General features: G+C 37.3%; 1 protein-coding gene across 2 annotated transcripts in view; it reads right to left on the bottom strand.

The window, feature by feature from the left end:
- GNAS (GNAS complex locus) overlaps positions 1 to 22,590 on the bottom strand; it is a 188,999-nt gene that overhangs the window by 29,474 nt on the left and 136,935 nt on the right. For both annotated transcript variants that reach the window (XM_039364516.1, XM_039364517.1), the window contains exon 5: positions 12,896 to 12,993. In XM_039364516.1, coding sequence (XP_039220450.1) covers positions 12,896 to 12,993 — 98 coding nt within the window. The remainder of the gene's footprint in view (positions 1 to 12,895; positions 12,994 to 22,590) is intronic.

Raw genomic sequence — 22,590 nt, 5'->3', positions numbered from 1 at the left:
GATCACTATTTGTGACCTTCCCAGCCGGCTTCCGACAAGCAAAGTCAAAGAGGGAAGCCAGATTTGCTTAACAACTGTATGATTCACATAGCAACTGCAGTGATTTGCTTAATAACTGTGGCAAAAAGGTTGTAAAATGGGGCAAAACGTATTTAACAACTCCTCGATTAGCACAGAAATTTTGAGCTCAATTTTGGTCGCAACGTGAGGACTACCTATATTAAATATGATGCGATATGATGATATGATATGAAACAAAACAATTTAAGTTAGGCAATATGGTACATTTTCACATTCCTAAGTGGGAAGGACTCACTTTGCTCCAGTATACGCCTAGTCACATAACATGCTCTCTTGAAACTTTAGTCAAACATATTACACAATTGTTTTAAATGTTATACTTTACGCACAGAGTAGGTTTGAAACACTTTGTGAAAGTGTTGGCTTGGGATCAGAGAAGTCTAGATTCAAGGTCTCTCTTGGCTATGGAGTTCACCCTGTGACTTGAGGTAAGTCATTCTCTTACAACCCAACCCTCCATCATAGCAACCTACTGATTACACTACAGTAGATTACTTGTAAGGTGGGCTATTACTCTATATAAATACAGGTAGTGCTCAACTTATGTTCATTTAGTGACCACTGGAAGTTACAGCGGCACTGAAAAAAGTGAATTATGGCCTTTTTTTTCACACAACCATTGTAGCGTCCCCAAAGTCACGTGATCAAAATTCAGATGCTTGGCAACGGACTCATATTTATAAAGGCTGCAGTGTCATGGATTCATGTGATCACCTTTTGCAACCTTATGATAAACAAAGTTAATGGGAAAGTCAGATTTACTTCACAATGTTAGTGTTACTAACTCAATGAATGCAATAATTCACATAACAACGGTGGTAAGAAAGGTCATAAAATGGGACAAAATTCACTTAACAAATGTCTCACTTAGCAACATCAATTTTGGGGTCAATTGTGGTCATTAAGTCGAGTACTCCCTGTGTATAAAGACTGCAGAGCAATGGAGTTCAATAAAACACATTCCATGCCCGTTGTATAACTCAAGAATGGTTCAGAAGAATTGGGACGGGTGCAGGCCAATAATGGAGAAGGAACTGTAAACTGAGACCTGATGGGAGTCTGAAGGAAGAGCAGTGAGAACAGATGACTGACTGAGGATATGACAGGACTTCTCAAGAACCCAAAGGAGTGGTACACAAGGCCTGAAGCAGTCAAGACTTGTTCTCTTTCATCTCAAAATGTAGAACACAGAGTAATCATCATGTGGTACAGACTGGTAAATTTTACTATTACTAAAATTTCAGTAGAGGACTAATACTCTAGAGAGAAAACAGACTTTCTTTTACAAAGGTAATGGCTGAACAGGTATTTTAATTTGGGATAGTGGCAAATATCTGTAGCTCGGGTGTAGAATGAAGGTGGAGGTTCATCCTCTGAGCTTGTGGGTTAGTTTCTGAATGTTTCGTTAGCAGGCTAGGCAACATTTTCAGTGGACCTCACCTGACGTGACCTCCCCATCACAAGTCCTACTGACCACACAAAGGGCTTTATAAGCAGAAGAATACTGACAATGGCATTCCCTAAACTCTGCTGAAGATGTTACCTAGCATGTTCAGAAACCAAACCACAAGCTCGGACAACGAGCTTCCACCCTCATTAAATATTAATATCTCATACACAGGTAGTCCTCAACTTACAACCATCTGTTTATCGACCATTCAAAGTTACAATGGCACTAAATAAGTGCCATACTGTAGCTGCCTCCCCATGGTCACATGGTCAAAATTTGAGCACTTGGCAACCAGCATGTAATTGCAATGGTTGCAGCATCCCAGGATCATGCCGTCACCATCTGCAACCTTCCAGAATGGCTTTTGACAAGTAAAGTCAACTGAGGAAGTCTTATTCATTTAGCAATTGTGATTCACTTACCAACTACAGTGATATGCTTAATAATCATGCCAAAAAGGGTTATAAAATTGGGTGTGATTCACTTAGCAATGGAAATTCTGATCCCAACTGTGGTTGTAAGTCGAGGGCTACTTGTATATGAGTTTTCTGGAAGATCACATGGCCAATAAGCCTATCACCCATTTTGTAACCACGACAGCCAAATACTGTGCAAACTCTCTCACTGTTCAGTTGTTTCCCACAGTCATATAATGTGGTCTAAATCTGCCATCCACATTCAGGCAACTTTGGGGTTGAAGACTGTTCATTCTTAGTGATGAATGAAAAACCGCAATTAAAATTTTATTTCAGTTATTCTGGTTCAGACTTTGAAGAATAATGTCTCCTTTGAATCATATGACTCATATCATGTACTGTAAGCCAAGTAACTGGAGGGGAAATGGATGAAGCAGGTAAGCATTCCCACTAACAAGGATTTGATAATTGAAGCATGGCATTTACATGGTCTGTCTGCTTGTTTTCAGGAGTCAGTATTGACTTCTGGCAACTGTCTGGACAATTCCTTGCAGTTTTCTTGGCAAGATTTCAGAAGTGGTTGGCCACTGTCTTTCTCCTAAGGCTGTCAGTGAGAGTGACTGGCCTAAAATACTGGAATTCAAGAGTCTCTCAGTTTCAAGCCACTACACCAAACTGCCTTTCTGATAGGACTTTAGCTAACCCTAATATGAATTATGATGTCCAGCTAGATCAACCCAATCAGATCTGCTATATGGCAACAGGATAAAGAATCAAGCGGCTGGATTATTAGAACTCAATACAGATAGAGTTTTATAATTATAATTGTTTTACCCAAACTCACATTCCTCAATTTTATATCATTTTGACTGTTATCAGAAAATGTTAGGGGTTGTAGTTTGAAATTAACAAATTCTCAGATTTGTAACCTTTACACACAGGCAGTTATCAGAATTTTGCAGATTTTCAAATCAGTTTGAGCATACAGAATCACTATTTTAGACTATTGTCCTGAAGGACTGGGAACAAAAAGGAATAAACCCTCCACCGATATACAACTTGGATTAGCCTCAGGGTTAAGATGGTTTGAATAAGGAAATTCAAAAAGGAAGAACATTACTTGTATAAATCCATTAGCATTTGATTAAATTTAAGTGCTATCATTGTAAAGTTAAATCTCCTCTTCAAGTTGAGGTCCATGGCAGATGACTTCATGAACACAAAAGGTTAGGTTTTTTTGCAACCATATCTAAGAATACAATACAGTATTTTTCCAGGGTATCTTACAAAACTCCAGTCTAGCCTACAGGCCACGATTTTATGTGACGGCAATTATATTCATACAATTTTAGCAATCTACCTTATACTATTGGAGTACCTTTTTGCAAGAAAACTATTAACTGAGAAATGAAAAGAATTAAAAACAGCCAAATGCTCAGCCAAAGGAATTAATCATACAATAATAAATCCTATCAGATAGTATAAGTTGAATGTTGTAGCTAGACAGACAAAGGGGGAAAAGGCAGACTTTCAAGTGAATTACACCGTGTATAATTTGAAGAGCAAATCTGAAAGAAAGATCAAGGTGTAGCCATTTAATTTCCACCAGAAAGGTAAAAGCTGACCAATCAAAATGAATACCTTAATGCCATAAAGTTATTTTCCCACTTTATTAATTCTTTCACTCAGTATCTTGGCAAAGCTAATCAACTATCTGAACATGTCGCACACATTTAGTCAAAACAGAGACTGTTGAAAATCTCCATTAGCTTACATTTATAATTACAACATTCAATATTCTTCCAGTAAACAGAAAATAGTGGAAGAAGTATCTAAATTTCCGAGATTATTTGGAACTATCAACAACGCTAACACGTCTCTCATTAATTTTAATCTATAAAAACATGAATAGGAAACAAAATAAAGAAGTCCCACTTGCTGAGAAGAGAGTCAACTTTGTTCAACTAGGTTTTTTCATAAATCTGAAAAAGCAGCAGCACAATGTGTAAAGATGAAAAGAGCAAGTCCATGTAGTTTGTAATTTAACTGTTTTACACAAACATGGATTTTCAAACTTAAAACAATCCACATTTTTTTTAAAAAAAAAGTACTTTTCATTTCAGCATATTTTAATATTGTGTTGGCAGTTGGCAGAGAAAATGTTAAAATATGACCTTGATATTTCCAGTCAATGATTAACTGAATTCTTGAGTACAGGTAATCCTTGACTTATAAGAGTTCATTTAGTGCAGGGGTCTTCAAACGTGGCCCTTTTATGACTCATGGACTTCAACTCCCAGAATTCCTCAGCTAGCGTGCCTGGCTGAGAATTCTGGGAGTTGAAGTCCACAAGTCATAAAAGGGCCAAGTTTGAAGACCCCTGATTTAGTGACTATTCAAAGTTACAACAGCCCTGAAAAAAGTGACTTATGACCATTTTTCACACTTACAACCGTTGCAGCATCCCCATGGTCACAAGGTCCAAATTCAGATGTTTGGGAACTGGCTTATATTTTTGAAAGCTATAGTATCCCGGGGTCATATTATCACTTTTTGTGACCATCTGACAAGCAAAGACAGTGGGAAGCCAGAGTCACTTAACAGCTGTATTACTAACTTAACAATTGCAGCGCTTCACTCAACAACCTTGGCAAGAAAAGTCATAAAATGGGGCAAAACCCCCTTAACAAATGTCTCGCTTTTTGGACTCAATTGTGGCCGTAAGTCAAGGAGTATCTGCACTATGAGAATCTCTACTAATCTGAAAGCAGAAAAGTACAATGAAATTCCTCAATACCGCCTATCCATTACATCATGATAGGGAGCGGTATATCAATTTCCACTGTGTAATTCTACTTAAAAGGAAATAATATATGTAAAGGTGAGTTTTTCAGTAGGCCTTTAAAAACCATAAATTCATTATACAGTTTGAAATGTAAATGTAAATTACAGAAAAGTAATAAGTAACAAATGAACACAGATAATCTTCATTTGACAACCACAACTGGGACCAACAATTTAGTTGTTGAGCAAAACTGTCACTGAATGAAACCATGACTGTGGCTTTTGGTCTTATCCTAGCTTTTCTTTGTTTTACAGTCCCTCAAAAATATGAGGGTTGGTTGTAAAAAGTTACTTTTTCACCACTGATGTAACTGTGAACAATTGATAAATGAGGCAGTCACTAAACGAGAACTATTAGTATTATATTAATTCCTATTAAACTGGCAAATTTTATACTGAATTGCAATAAATTATAGCTCAATTAAAATGGATCAGAATTATTTCATTAAATCCAGTTCATTTTTTTCTATCAGTTTTTCATCTTTCCTAGCATTACACCTTTGGTTCTAAAAATATTAGAACACTGGACCTCAAACAAACATGATATTCTATATTATTTTATAAGGCCATCCTTCTATAATAGGAAGCCAATAAAGTACAAGAGTGTCTGTGTCTCATTACAGTAAGCCTGCATCTTTTGCACTGACCCAAAAGATGAAACAGAAATTGCAATTGATCCTGATTACACAATTTGTATTTTTTAAATCATCCGGTTAAATATTTTTCAAATTGTGATCAAAACAAATTAAATGCAACAAAAAGAGAAAAAAAGTAAACCAGCAACCACAAAAAGTGGGGAAGGATTCATATCAGTATAATCTCCTCTGAGTGGTAATGGCTGAAGTTAATTAAATTGAGACAATAAAGAAACGTAGTGCTTCAAATTCTCATTCTTACAATACAATGACTTTTCAAGAACAGGTAAATGGAATCATTTCTTGAATCCATTCCTCAATATTAGGAAGATAATTTTCCTTCTGTTTATGTAAAATTATCCTCCTTATCATGTCCAGATATGCTAGAAAGATTATGAGGTGTTTTAGGACAGTGGGTTCTCAACCTTTTCTTCACCACGGACCCCCTTTAAATACCTTTTATGGCCATGGACCAATGGCCATGGACCATCAAGGCTTAACTCAAGATTTAAGTCATAACATTTCTTCAAGCCTTCGTGGACCCCTTGTGATGACATCGTCCCCCCCCCCAGGGATCCCAGGACCACAGGTTGTGAACCGCTGTTTTAGGAAGACATTAGGATCTGTAACTATAATATTTTCTTCCAAAATTATATTGAAACAGATAATGACTTGAAGCCATCTGAGTTGGAGCCTTCACATTTTTAAAAACACCAACATGAGAAATCTAATGTCCTACCCTTTATAAACAATCTTTGAAGGGCACAAGAAACATGAATAATATTTTTGATTAATTTCATTCTTAAATCATGAGAAATATGCTTAACAGTTCATAAGTTCATAACAATTCATAAGACATGTATCCACCTATTCTGCAAAAGTGGATATTTCATTTCTTTATTCCATTCAGATATATAATGAATTCTAACTTTAATTTGATTCAATCCTTACAAAACTGAATTATTGTTTCCATTCAAGCACTGTATTTATTAAGGATTCTAAAATTACAGATGCTTCGGAAGCCACTAGGTCAGGGGTTGGTAATCATTTCCTGCATGGGAGAATCATGAAACTGCCTACAAGAAGAACCAAAATCTTCATGAATCAAAGGAGACAAGAGACATCCCTGATAGATATTAAGATATAAATTGATAGGTTGAGAGACAAATACATCTATAATAGTTTTAGCTGTTGGGTGAAAATAGCAAATTGAAATCTAGTGAACCAAAAAAACCAATCCACCTTTTTTTCTTAGAACATACTTTCAATTTGAACTATTTGAACAGATTTTCAATGTCCAGTGAAATTAAAACAGTTAATTCCAATTGATCTGTTGCCATATCCGAAATATCAAGACAATTATTGCAGAAAGCTTGCTATTTTTTTTATAAATCAATACTGAGATGGGTGGTTTATAAATAGTATTACCGTATATTCCGGCGTATAAGACGACCCCCGTCTTCGGCGCCGAGTCACATGCCTAGAAAGTTGTCTTATATGCCAGAAACTACCGTAAATTCCGGTGTATAAGACTCGGCGTATAAGACGACCCCTGACTTTGGCACCAATTTTACTGCTTGCGAAAGTCGTCTTATATGCCGGAAAGTATGGTACTTTCTGTAACTTCCTGGCTAGCACTGCACTTTGTATTTTTCTGTTCACATAAGCAAAAGCGTTAGTCTATAACAGTGGTGGCGAACCTATGGCATGCGTGCCAGAGGTGGCACTCAGAGCTCTCTCTGTGGGCACGTGCACTGTTGCTCCAGCCCCGTCTCCTCCTGCGGTCCCTTCCTCACCAGCAGCCCCCCGGAGAAGAGTTGCCCCCAGGTGCGGCCCATGTGAAGCAGCACAGCCAAGGACATGACAACCGAGCAAGCTTCCCCCCTTGCATGATACTGTGGGGCGCGGGTGGAGGGCATGGCTGCCATAGTGCTGCTGGGCCACCTGGGCAATCTGCGGTGGGCCATGGAGGCAGTGAGTGGCCCTGAGGGTGGGGGGGCAGGGCAGGGGGCAGAGCTGGGCCAGGGTGGGGCAGTTTTTGGGCACTCGGTCTCTAAAAGGTTCGCCATCACTGGTCTATAACTTGCACTTTTAGTAGAAGCTTTCTCTGCTGCGATATCATTGTACTGAAATAATAAAATTATAAAGAGATTAAGTGGTTGATTATAGACCTCTAACAATATGTATAATTCAACCAGAAGTTCATCAGATCTAGGGGCTTTCCCAGTTATCCCAGACTTCCAATACTATAAAAAATATTGGTCCTCAATCTCTGTGCTTTACTTTAAAAATAAATTTACTTTTGCATTCCAGTTTTTTCTTTTTAAATTTCCCTGTATGATCAGTAAACCACTGTGTGCTGTGAAAGATTCTTTGTTTTATTTTAGAGTGCATTCAATTTCATGCCTAACCGTGACATATATAGAATGCATATACTTCTGGAAATTTAGTGTGCTCTGTAAAGAAATATTGAAAGTGGCAAGGAAATTGTCTTTCAAGGAATTTTCCTCGCTATTGCTGAACTTCACAGTAAGATTCTAAATCAGGGGTCTTCAAACTTGGCAAGCTAGCTGAGGAATTCTGGGAGTTGAAGTGCACAAATCATAAAAGGGCCAAGTTTGAAGACCCCTGTTCTAAATGCTAAGTAGTAAGGCTGGCTTGCGATTCAGTGGTTAAAAATGGCTATAACACCCAAAGGACCACTTTTTCATTTAACAAGTATGTTGTTAGTATCTCTGGATATATCAGAAAGTAGCAACTCACCATATGTCTTTATTGTGGGCAGAAGTAATAGCAGGAAACAACCAAACAACAAAAATCAATGCAAAGTTACAGAAAAAAAAAACACCCATTTCAGAACATCTATTATGAAAGCATGGGCCCCACAGTTGAAGGCGATAAGATTGACTATTTGCTAAAAAAAACCCCAGAGTGTATTTATTACAAAGGTCATTTAAAGGAGATAATTACACAAAAACTAGCTTGGGACAGTTAGCTGTCAATGGGTGCAAACATTTATGGTCTGCAGAGAAATAATGCAAAAAACAGTCAAGGGACACAACAATATTGGTGTATCTCTGCCACCTCCCATGATTCTTCATTATTTGCTGTCTTCAGCTCTCTTCTAAAGATAGCATAAAACCAACTATTTTGCAAATATTTGATTTCTAGAGCTCTCAATGGCTGCCCGGCCTCTTCTAAAGCCAAGCAAGGATTTTTGTAACTACGAAGTGCAGACAATCTAACGTGACTCTATGCTTTCCTCCTAAGCTCTTCCTTTGAAACGGCAGACAGCAAGAAAACACGTAGAGGCATTCTTGCAGGAAACACCATGAACAGAAACTCTCTCACGCTACTTCCAGCCCTTCCTGAAGTCGAAGGGGTGTGAAACAGCTTGCGAAAGGCTTCCCTTGCCCTATTTCCTTTTCCACCCTGGTAAAAGTCCAGGAAATGTTAACTGGAGGATACACATAGCAAATCTTTAGCAGAACGAGGGCATGAGCAAATTTACAAACAAAAAACCACCCCACCCGAAAAAAACCTTTTGCCTTGATTCTGTGGAGGACGATGGAAGAGCTTGTATTACCGTAATAATAAAACTGTCGTGTTCAACGCTTGATTATTTAAGTTATGAAGCAGATTATTCTGCCTTCTTATGGATATCACAAGCGGTACAAAATACATGACCCAACTAATTATGCCAAAATAAAAGATATAATGATAACACAAGACTAATGCAAAGAATAATGCAAAGTAGAACCAGTTCTAAATCAAAATCACCAAATATGTTTATTCTGTTCCCTTTTAGCAGAGATTTGGATATCTAAAAATCAAATGCCAATAACTCCTCAGTAAAGTAATTTTGCACTACTTGTGTAAAGCTAATGAAACCACCTTACTTCTTCCAGTTGACTTTCAATACATCAAGGAAATATTTACCAGATGGTATATATTTCAAGCTAATATTTTACATTAATATGCTATTAGAAGAGGTGTTTCTTTCCCTTTATTTATTTTTTACATTCCAGAATCTCATTCACATTGACAAGAATCTCACTTCCCAAGTATTCCCATTACAATGAAATCATTTTCTATTTAATACTAAATATGGAGATATTATTTTGTATAAACCCAAAAGTCAATTATTCTAAATCTAGATGGTAATAGTGAGGCACATTTCCCATGCATATACTTTTTTCTTTTTTTCTTTTTAGAGAATCACCTGAAAGTCTGTTGAGAGACGAAGTGCACTGGCACTTCCCTCCTAGCTTTCATTAATCTTGCAAAGTAAAATCCACTGGAAAATCTCTGGCTTAGGATCACAGGTATTTTTTCTCCTGCAGCTTCAGTGAAAGTAACCAGTTTGGTAACCTTAGTTAAGGAAGGGAAATTGCTTTTTTCCCCTGCCCTCAAGCTGTTCACTTCTGCATAAGTAAGCAGGAAGTACAGGATCAAGCAATCGTTCTTCTAAAAGGGGTGGGTGGGTGATGAACTAAATTTCCCAGAAGCAGAAAAGTTCAGCAGTACTTGAAAAGTAACAGGTTTCCTATTTTAACAGACTGGACAGATTGAGAAAAAAAATCCAAAGGAAAAAAGTATAAATTAAAGGGAGATGGAAGATTACAATCTTTGCCTTAAAAAGTCCTATTTATGAATGGAGAATTCATAAAAAGAGCTAAAAGAAAATAGTATGGATATTAAAGTAAATTGGGTTATGCCCAATGATTTCTTGCTAATGAAATTCTTATTCTATTCTTTAACAGGTTTGGTAAGTAGGTAGTGTGTCATACACTATATTGTATGATATAACTCACTTTATTTTGTTCATAGAGAAAAGGCTATCAAAAACTGCAGAGCAATAGCAATAGCACTTAGACTTATATACCACTTCATATAAGCCCTCTCTATGTGGTTTACAGAATCAGGATATTCCCCCCAACAATCTGGGTCCTCATTTTACCAACCACAGAAGGATGGAAGGATGAGTCAACTTTGAGCTAATCAGGATCGAACTGCTGGCGGTCAGCAGAATTAGCCTGCAATACTGCATTCTAACCACCACTCCACCATGGCTCTTAATCAGCGTTATCTTTCATCTGCTGTGAGATCAACACAGTGACTTCAATCAGGAATTCCAGCAAAAAACTTTGGAATAAAGATGGAAGTCACACTATGGATCCTATTAAGTAGGATAGTACAAGCACATTCTCAGCTTAATCTACTTATTTTAAAGTTTTTAAAACTATCTGCTAATTCATAAGGGACTTCAGGCAATAACAAACAGTATTGCAACAATGAAAATAAAACCAGCAACATAAAAGGTAGAAGCATGGCTGTTTAACTAGTAATCAATACATATAATGTAACTGATCAAAGGCGATAAAAACACTTTAACCTAGCAAATATAGATTTATTGCTAGTCATACATTCTTCAAAAAGACATCTGAGGATACATCCACACTGCAATCATGGGTACAAATACAAAATATTATAGTATTTTAAATTACACAAATAAAGGGACGCAGAGCTTGGGTAGAAATTTCTAAAATAATGACCAATGAAATAATGCTCCTGTAAAAAAGTAACTCGCATCAACACATTTTAAGACACCGTGAAGAGATATTGTCCATTTATTATTATTTTATTTTATTTTATATAGAGGCCTAAGCCATGGGTCTGCAATCTTGACAACTTTAAGACTTGTGGACTTTAGCTCCCAGAATTCCTCAGCCAGTTATGCTGGCTGAGGAATTCTGGGAGCTGAAGTCCAGAAGTCTTAAAGTTGTCAAGATTGCAGACCCATGGCCTAAGCTATAAAATAATTTACTTTTTTTAAAGCCTTGTCATAACAAGCGTTATGACAAATCAGCACAATCCAATTCTGGCCTCTTGGCTGGCCAGAAGATGGCAACTGAGAGCAAACTATACAGTAACTCTGTAGGTGCTGTATCCTTCCAATGTTTATTTTTTTAGATTTTTTTTTTAAACATCTCACCTTTATTATTTTTATAAACAACTGAAGGCAGTGAACATGCCAAAACTTCTTCTTCTCCTGTGAGGTGGGTTGGGCTGAGAAAGAATGTCTGGCCCAAAGTCACCCAGCTAACTTTCATGGGCAGACTATAGCTCACAGTTTCCTGGCTTCTAATATGGTACCTTCACCACTAGACCAAAATGGATCTCTACCAGCCTCTAAAAGTTTTAATCTTGTAGAGTTTTATTTGGTAAGATACCTTTTTAAGAGAGATCAAGTAGACTTTTTGTTCTATCCTGTCAGAAGATGAGGTTCATTCCTGATCAGACCTTTTTAAAAAGGTTTTTTGTTTTTTTTTTTTAAAAAAGGTATCTTTTTAAAAGGTCTGATCAGGAATGAACCTCATCTTCTGACAGGATAGAACAAAAAGTCTACTTGATTTCTCAAAACTGTAGTTTTCCAGCCTTATCTGTGACACTGATACACAGGGAATTGTTTTACAATTAATCAGGCTATAAATTACATATAGCAAGATATGTGATGGCTCTATTTGAAAATGATATGGTATTGTGGATTAATTCTCAAGAAACGAAAGAAAAGAGGTAAGAATACTAGCACACATCATTTGAGCTTGTTCCAACAAACCAAGGCTATGCTAATTTGTAATAAGATACATGAAAACTTGATTTGCATTTGCACATGATATTTAACTTATTTTAGTGGCAGATTTAATTAAAAGGACTAATTAGTTTGTGACTTTCTCCTAGACCAGTCTACACCTTAGCAGTGCTATAAAGTAGACTCTTCTTATATATCAACACAATGTTTTCTCAAATACTGCAATCATACATTCGAAATTGTTCATTTTCTGTGAAGATCCCACTGCATATTATCCTTCAAAATTTATTTATTTATTTATTTATGAGACTTATATACCGCTTTAAGTACAAGCACTCTCTAAGCGGTGTACACCAGTAAGCAATGTATATATATATTTACATTGCCCCCAACAATCTGGGTCCTCATTTTACCTACCCCGGAAGGATGGAAGGCTGAGTCAACCTTGAGCCGGTGAGATTTGAACCGCTGACCTGCTGAACACAGTCAGCTAAAGTGGCCTGCAGTACTGCACTCTAACTGCTGCGCCACCTCAAAAAGTATAAATTAAATGCTGCAAGATAAAGTTACAACAATATCAGATTACTCAGAAAACCTACCATATTATGGATATGTGGCTCAAGTTTAACTATTTAGATCAGGGGTGGGGAACTATGGCTCCTTTATGACCTATGGACTTCAACTCTCAGAATTCAACTCACCATCCTGGCTCAGGAATTCTGGGAGTTGAAGTCCACAGGTCATAAAGGGGCCACAGTTCCCCACCCTTGGTTTAGATAATATTACATCAACACCAGTAATACAGAATCTTTCCACTGTTTCTTCTCCTTGTCTCTAATATAGCAGTAAAATTAATTGTAAGAAAAGCTGTACTTACTACTGTGCACAGTCAATCAACTGATATTCATTAGACCTTTCATAGCACGCTTTCACACCTTCATCTTGCCAAAGTGTTTTTGTATGTTCATAGAATTCCTGAAAGCAAAAGAAAAAAGAAAAAAAGAATGAATAAATCTATATCAACAACTAGAAAAGGAATACATAAAGTGCAATACACTTTAATATAATGAGCAACAACCCAAAAAATAGTAAATGGCAAAGTTTCAAGTATTTTCAAATGGGTTTTTCTGCATTAACCAAATCCTGTATCCCTAGTGATTTAGCTGACATTTGATGTACAATAATAAATATTTATGAAATGTGTTTAAAAACTCATTTTACTTAGGCAAAATTTCTGTATTTTAATTCAATATTAGAATTAAGTCACGTATTGCAATTATGCTGTATTTGTTTAATTTTAGCAATTTACTTTGTGCTTTCAAATAACGTTGCAAGATACAATGCAAAGTAAAATTTGAGAGTAATTGGACATAGAAGAGAAGCTTTATCTGTTTCTCTGTTATTCCATGCTCAATGTCCTGTGACATGAGATTGTTGGGATTTTGAGAATTTTCAAATGAATTTCAAAAATGTAGAAATACTCATTTCCCGTTTTGAAAGTATGAATACTAGAACCTTAAATAATGTTCACTGTAGCAACTACACTGTAGCAACTTTCTCCCTATAATCATAGATTAATAAACTAATTTTCTTCACTCAGAGGAATCCGATTCATGACAGGGCAAGCTGCTAACTCAGAACCAAATACATTTTTTCAAATTATTGTCTATGTTTAGTATCTTTAAACATAAAAAAGTATTTTGCAAAGTATCGAACTAGTTAAGAAAGTTTCAAAGAGCATTTCTTAAACACAGTTCACTTGTGTTGACTTGTTTTGGAATCTATTTTAAATTACTGTAGTGAAGTACTGGAAATTCAGGTTCAAAACATACACACACACACACAAACACGCACACACACACAAACACATCTTAACAAAGCCCAGAGATCTCTGGTAAGAACTACAATAATAAAAATACAGTGAAATTATGTGAACTTTTTAACACCTTCAACCCAATATTCATACAACAAAGAATCCAAGAAAATAAGTGTTATCTGTGCCAAACCAGGCAATTCCCTTTTACGAGTACTTCCTATATTTTCATGATGCCTTAGTGCAGTGTTTTTCAAACGTGGCAATTTTAAGATCTGTGAACTTCAACTCCCAGAATTCCCCAGCCAGCAGAAGTTGAAATCCAAACATTTATAGTTGCCGAGTTTGAAAAACACTGCATCAAGGCATCATAATATAGGAAGTACTCCCATTCAGTGCAGGAACTTCCTTGACAGATAGCCATCCAAGCTATGTTTAAACATCTTCAATGAAGGAGAGTCTATTCCAGGGTTTTTCAAACTTGGCCCTTTTATGACTTGTGGACTTCAACTCTCAGAATTCCTCAGCCAGGCAAGCTGGCTGAGGAATTCTGGGAGTTGAAGTCCACAAGTCATAAAAGGGCTAGGTTTGAAGACCCCTGGTCGATTCCCTCCCAGGCATAGAGTTTACCTCTTAAATAGTTCTTATCACACAGGAGTTTTGTCCTGATGTCGAACCCAAATCTACTGTCTTATATTTTAAAACTATTTCATTCTGCCTTCTGAACAATTCTGCTCTATGACATGACTTCTCTTCAGATACATGAAGACAGGGATCATGTTTATTTACTGTTTCCTCTTCTGCACACTGAACACATCAAATATTCCTCATAAGGTTTTCTTTTAAAGTTTTTATTTTTGTTTTTCTCCTCTGATTCTACCCCACTTTGTTAATATATTTTTAAAAATGAAGCAGCAAAACTAGATACAATGTTCTAGGTCAGTGGTTCTCAACCTGTGGGTCGGGACCCCATTTGGGGTCGAACGACCATTTCACGGGGGTCGCCAAACAACGCAGTCCACCATTTTTTCCCCCTTTTCCTTAGCTGTGCTACTCCCTTTTATTCTATTGGCTTTTGAAAGCCAATAGAATAGACTCTCGTGAATAGAGTCTAATTCTATTGGCTTTCAAAAGCCAATAGGAATTGTCCAGGCTGTCTCTGCCCTGCTGAGCCCGCCCAAAGTCCCATTCTGCAAACGGTGATGCACCAGTTGAGTAGTCCTCGACTTACGACCGGTTGAGTAGTCCTCGACTTACGACCGGTTGGGGGTCGCGGAATTAAAAAGGTTGAGAACCACTGTTCTAGGTTGATTTGATCAATGGAGAACAGGGGAAAACAATTGTTTCTTTTGATCTTGGAGCTGTATTTCTGCTGATGAAGCCTAGGACCAAGGCTTCATCATTGGTGAGGCTACATTAAGACTATTGGTTGATGTTCAACAGCTGATTCAACAAAACACTCCAGGGTCTTTATGCACGGACTGCTCCATAGCATACCCACCCTATAATTATGCTATTGATTTTATAAAAAATCAATTGCATTTGTCTTTGCACTTATCTCGAATGAACATTCATCTTGCCCATTGTCTGAGCCCACTTTTTATCATCCTTTCTACTATGATCTCATGGGAGATGGTGTTGAATGCTTTTCTGGAATCGGACTACACAATGTCCACTCTATTCCACAGTTAATTGAATTGGTCACTCTATCAGAAAAACACATCAGGATGATTTAGCAGGCCTTCTTTCTAATAAACTCATGCTGGCCTCTGCTTACAAAATGACTATTTTATAATCTGTTTTGCCTGGTACCGACACCAAGCCAATCAGGGTCTAGCTGGCCAGGACCTTTTTGAAGATAAGAGATGTTTGCCCTTCTCTAATTCTATGGCAGTGCACTTGTCCTTCTGGATTTCTCAACAATTACTGAAGTGGCTCCGAGATGACATCCACAATTTACTTAGATGTAACAGCAATCATTTCAAGTAATACACTTAGGTTACTGTGAATATATCCAACACATCTTCCTCCTCCTATTTTCCCCACAACACCCTTCTGAGGTGGGTTGGACTGAAAGAGAGTGACTGGTCCAAAGACACCCAGCTGTTTCATGGCTAAGGTGGGGCTTGAACTCATGGTCTCCTGCTTTCTAGCCTAGTGCCTTAACCACTAGGCCAGGGGTAGGCAACCTTGGCTCTTTTATGACTCGTGAACTTCAACTCCCAGAATTCCTGAGCCAGCATGGCTCAGCATGGAAACCTCTCCCTTTTCCCTCAGCATGGCTGGCTCAGGAATTCTGAGAGTTGAAGTCCATGAGTCATAACAGAACCAAGGTTGCCTACCCCTGCACTAGGCCAAACTGGCTGTCACAATGAGAGAGCTAACAACCAATCCCTCAGAATGCTAATGACACATGACAGCAAAGAATATAAACCCTTCCATTTTCCACCAGTCAGTTAGAACTGAAGAAGCTTCTTGGATGAGAAGCGAAACATTTTCAAAGAAAACTTCAAGAAAGTCCAGTTGCCTTTTGGAAAAGCACCTTTAGGACATTGTTGTCTTCATATTCTTACCTTTTGCCTTTTGCACCCTTTGGTAACCTCAATTCATTCGGTGCAATTCTAGGTTATCCGTAAATTGATTACCTTTTCTCTTTCTACTACTGATATTTATTCTTTCTGTTTTCAGATATTCACTAAGTTTCTGGTGCAGTCATATTGCCTTCTCCTGCTTTTCTTTTTTCTGTGAATTATATAATTATGTCTAATACATTTTTAGTATCTTTTAAAAATACCCACCTATTTTGAGCTCCTTTTCCTGTTCGTTTCTTAACAAAGAATTTTACGTAGCATTGCTCTGAATTAATTAATTTCTCAATATTGAACTATTCTTGATTTTAATTTCCCTTAAAATCAAGAATTCCAGTATTTCATTGTCACTTCGTTGTTTCTTCCATTTATTAACCAAGTCCCCCTACTAATTAATACTATCTGAAGGAGACAATTACCAGCAGCAAAACTCAGGAAATTTCTGGATGAGTTGTGTTTAGCAGTTTATTTCCTATCAGATATTGGGATAATTAATATCCTGGTATCAGTGTCTCTTTGGAGTATCCAGAAGTAATTTGCTTCTGGAAAAATATCCATCTATCCTATTTCCTTGATTAAGTAAGTAGCAGTAGACTCAAACAAGGGGATTTAATCTATTTGATGTGCTATTGATGTGTAATGTGTTTTCATGTAATATTTTCCCTTTTGTTACGCTATTCCAAGTCATTAAAGAACAATAACAAAACAAAAATGAAACTGTTCCAAGGCTTCACAGGAGGAATTTTTTCCTCGATCACATTGTATTGGAATCAATTACTTAACTGACTAAAGCAGAAATCAGAAGTTTAAAAACAATAGCCAAAATACTTAATCAACCAGCATACTATTTTGCCTGATGTCTCTAATCTGACCTATAACCCAGCAACTGTTATGCTATCTTTTTAATGTGGTTATTAACTTTCCACGTGGGATGGAAAAAGAAACCAAGTCTACTCTTTGAACTTATTGACTGAGATTTCAAAATAAGGACCTACAATCAATACTAACATTTACTGGATTATAGACAAGCGCCTAAGAAATGAACCACAAGAGTTAGCCTTCCATTCTGTAAATTTTCACTCCAAATTAAAATCCAATGCAAATCAATTTAAAGATAATTTGCATGTTACTTACCCCGATTGATACTATGGTTTAACCTTAAGTGACAGATTAGATAAGGTGTATCTAATTTTCTTGGTAAGAATTAGCTTTTAATTCATCAAAGTACAATTTAAACAAATGGCCTAATAGCATGAGACGATTGCTTGTATTGTCCCAAAGGTGCTTTTTTTCCAGGAGGCAACTGGACTTTGTTTTTCTTTGAAGACGTTTTGCTTCTCATTCCTCCATTCCCCACCATCCAGTCAGAGCTGAAGAAGCTTCTTGGATGAGAAGTGAAACGTCTTCAAAATAAAATAAGAAAGACCAGTTGCCTCCTGAACAACCATGACCTGGATGACTGAGAATCTCCATAGATTGCTTGTAATGCTTGTATATGGTCACAAAACAGGAAATCCACCCCAAAGGAACAAGGAAAAAAAATAATCAATTTGTGTAAAATGTATGAATGTAGGCATATAGCGTAATATGTAACAATATTTACTTTTAATTAAACAGAAATAAACCTCAATCGATGTGCCGGCTCAATTTGCTATCAAACTATTAAGTGCCAATAGACAACCACAAAACCTCCACCTCACTTTGAGCAGGCCTTGAAGACCCTCTTCAGCCAGAGAACAGACCACACAGAATGGGAGATGCTCTCAAAATTGTTCCATTTCTTTCAAGCAAAGAGATAGTCCTCGGTTTTCAACCATTCATTTAGCAGCTATTATAGTAGCAGAGAAAAAGTGACTTAGAACCAGTCCTCACATTTATATGGGCATTGCAGGATCTCCACAGTCATGTGATCAAACTTTGGTTGCTTGGCAACCAAGTGTATTTACAAGGTTTGCATCATTCCAGGGTCACATGATCACCATTTGTGACTTTACCAGCTGTCTTCTGACTAGTGAAGTCAATGGGGGAAAGCCAAATTTGCTTATGAACCAGATAATTCATGCAACAACTGAAAAGGTCATAAAAATGGGTGCAACTTACTTAACAACCATCTTGCTTAGAAATTCTGGTTGCAATTGTGATCATAAATTGAGAATTTCCTGTACATTGCAGCACTATGATGAGATGTATTATATGATGCTCCTCACCCAAATACACACCTTAGATCCTCATCTTAAAGTTCATTCCCTATCCCACAGCAAATCAGAAAACATTGTACACTTGTATGAAAGTGGCACAGCCAGGAGAGTTAAAGAGTAATATATTACTACTCAGTATCAGATTTCAAACTTCCTTTTTTGTTGAAAAAAGAGACAATAGTGGAATATACAGAGAATGAGAATTACAGATGATTTAGCATTCATCTTAATATTCAGTAGTAATTGAAATTAAACCACAAAAATAATGGTAGACATCAAATTGCTGCAAAACAAAACAAATCCTACTATTTGGGGATTTTTGGTCAAGCAGACATTGCTTTTCAATAATGTATTTTTAATCACACATTTATTGCACAATACAGGCAGCCCTTGACTATCAACCACAATTGCGCCCAAATTTTCCATTACTAAGCAAGACAGTTGTTTAGTGAGTTTTGCCCTATTTTATGACAGTTCTTGCCACAGTATAAGTTAGTAACACAGTTGTTAAGTTAATCTGGCTTCCCCATTGATTTAGCTTGTAGGAAGGCTACAAAAGGTGATCAATATGTGCCCGGGACACTGCAACCATCGTAAATATGAGCCAATTGCCAAGTGACTGAATTTTGAGCACGTGACCATGGGGATGCTACAACAGTTGTTAAGTGTGAAAAATGGTCATAAGTCACTTTTTCCAGTGCCACTGTAACTTTGAATAGTTGTTAAGTTGAGACTACTTGTCCAATAAATACTTTTCAATAACAGACATAAATGGGGAGAAAGTGTTTAATTCAAATGCATCCCCTGAAGAACTCTTCTATTGGGGGATGGGGCAACCTGAATAGGAGAAGTGGGATAGCCAGGGAGGACCTCCCTTGTGTAGCAGATTTCACTTTACATGTGTGAATGTAGCCACATGCCCTTCCTGCCTCTATGTAAGTCTCTTGCTCTCCGAAGGGAAGCTGCGCAGTTGGGCAAACTTTCTTACATTCTGATTCAGTGTAGAACAGACAAGAGGGTGGTGGTGCTGTCAACTGGGTGGTGCTTTAGGTGGGTCTCTTACTGTAGGTTTTCAAAAATAGATTGGACAGCCATTTGACTGGGATGGTATAAGGCAGTGTTTCTCAACCTTGACAATTTCAAGGCATGTGGACTTGCTGGCTGTGGAATTCTGGGAGTTGAAGTCCACATGCCTTAAAATTGTCAAGGTTGAGAAACACTGGTATAAGGCTCTTGCCTTGAGAAAGGGGTTGGACTAGAAGACCTCCGAGGTCCCTTCCAGTCCTATGATTTAGTCTACACTAAGGGTCCGTTTTAAAAATAATGTTTATATTGTATTATTGATCATAGATACAGAGTCATTTTTTAAAAAAATTAAATTATTTATGAAGCCCCAACGTGTCAGGAATCTTTTTTGTCTCTTGCTCATTAATGAGATGTTAGCCACTCAGAGTCACACTGTGAGTTCAGCAGCCATATAAATCAAATGAATAAATAACGACATGAAAAGGGAAATCACTGGAAAACCTTCAAAATTCTGTATTTAAAGGACCAATGAATGATAGCAAAGAGGGAACAATAGCACTGATTCTCTAATGTTTACAGTTCAGCAAAAAAGCATCCAAAGTGAAATTTTTGGATTTCATTTTGACTGAAAACCATTTAGGAGACAGGTGAACAGAAACTTCTGTGTGTAACATGGTTTATGGAAAGCTGAAGCAACATTTCTGATACACCCAGCTCTGCCGGTTGTTCACAGTTCTTGCAGGCTTCCAGGCTCTTCAGCAAAATAATGAGGAAGTTGTAGGAACTTCCTTGTTCCTCCTTTATGCTGAAAAGAGAGGCAAAATTGCTTAGGGATATGAGGAAAGCAGCAATAGCAATGGAGAGGCCTAGAATGAGAATCTCTAGCAAATTATTGAAACATGCCACGTCAGGAGATATCACCTCTTCGAGAAGCACTTTTGGTTCATAGATAGTTATGACAGCTATGCAGCCACAAGTTCTACTTTTATCTCTGCAAAAATATACTGTGGGGTGGTATGAAAATTAACAGCAGCTTATACTTGACAGGACCTACAAATGTCTAGGAAAGAAAAATATGGTTTATGCTCGTCTGAGGGAAGAAAATTATTTTTGCAACATGGCATTTGTGAAATGGACCTTTGGGGGCGATAATGCCAAAGGCCGGCTGCTGCTCTGTTCTTCAAGGACAAGGTGTCCTCACAAACAAGCCTCTAAGGAGTTTTGAATACAAATTATAAGAAGAGTAGAGAAAATTAATAAGGGGGAAACCAAGCATTTCAGTAAAGCAAAAGGATAATCAGCTCCAGGATGAACGTACTAATGATTTAGCAGTCAAACACAAACTGAAGGGACTTATTGGGAGCTTTCCTCAAGGCCACTGGACTTGTCAACCAGTCTTATAAACTCCAGAACATTGTTTCCAACTGTGACTTCTAAGTATGTGAACATCAGTTCACAGAATTCTCATCAACAGCTATGCTAAGCTATGGAATTCTGGGGTTTTAAATCCAGAAAGTTGGGAAATAATGCTCTAGAAATTCTAAATGAGCCTAAATGTACCACTGGCACAATCCTTGAATGTGCATCTGAGACCACGATGAAAAACAAGTTGTTCTAATAAAAGCATGGGAAATCAATTAGAAATAAAAATCAAAACAAAACAAAAATGGCAAGATTAGACAAACCTCAGGATATAGCTAAATTTTCAGCCAGTGACCAAAGGAAAAAAAAAATGAGAAGGTTAAATAGATTTCAGGGGGCAAGAAAAACCATGTCCTGGGAGCTATAAATTAAAGCAGACAACCTTTTCCCAGGTTCCAAAACGCCAGCAGTTTAAACAGTGATTGACTATGCAAAACTGAATTTAAAACTGTCTAATCCAGAGAAGTCCTTGGCTTATGACCATAACTGAGCCCAACATTTCTGCTGCTAAGCAAGACAGTTAAGTGAGTTTTGCCCCATTTTATGACCTTTCTTCCCACAGTTGATAAGTGAATCGCTGCAGTTTTTAAGTTAGTAACACACTTGCTAAGTGAATGTGGCTTCCCAATAATTTTGCTTGTCAGAAGGTCGCAAAAGGTGATTGAATAACCCGGGACATCACAATCGTCATAAATACATGCCAGTTGCCAAGAGTCCAAATTTTGATCCCGTAACCATGCTGCAAAAGTTGTATGTGTGAAAAACGATCATAAGTCACTTTTTCCAGTGTTGTTGTAATTTCAAATGATCACTGAAGGATGGTCATTTTCCTTGTTTCCACTGTTTTACTCCCTATTTAGATGATCAAGCAGTCCTTCTCAATAATAGAAATAAATATGAGTCTCTCGTGAATTTGATAAAATGATGAATTCAGTAAAAAAAACTCAAATAGATTTTTCAGGATTAAGGAAGCAACACATTCCATCTTGGGGATGAATGACAGATCTTGTACAGAATTAGGTAAAACATCTGAAGCCTTTCCTTATCAAAGCACTTGTCACATTAAGAAGTATTCCTAAGGCAGGGGTCTTCAAACTTGGCCCTTTTTATAACTTGTGGACTACAACTCCCAGAATTCCTCAGCCAGCATGCCTGGCTGAGGAATTCTGGGAGTTGTAGTCCACAAGTCATAAGGGCCAAGTTTGAAGACCCCTATCCTAAAGCACAATGTAGACACTATAGAAAACACTGAAATACTACAGGTTTCAAAATGTGTATATTTTGGAAGAGCCTTAAAATGGATACTTTCTGAACAGAGATAGGTCTGCTTAGGGCTGTCTACATACCACATTTTTTAATCTAATGTTTTTCTGCAATGCTGTTCAACTCTCTTACAAAACCTGTGTTGCTCAAGGCACACAAAAGCAGCCTTAAAGATCCAGTTCACCCTGATTTAAGGACACTTGCTAAAATGAGTGCCAGAAAAGGAAGAACCATTTCCCTGTTAATTGCTGCCTTATATATT

Source organism: Crotalus tigris, unplaced genomic scaffold, assembly GCF_016545835.1.
Source record: "Crotalus tigris isolate CLP2741 ecotype Arizona unplaced genomic scaffold, ASM1654583v1 scf7180000019768.410792, whole genome shotgun sequence".
NCBI lineage: Eukaryota > Metazoa > Chordata > Lepidosauria > Squamata > Viperidae > Crotalus > Crotalus tigris.
This window is presented reverse-complemented; position numbering and strand designations above follow the sequence as displayed.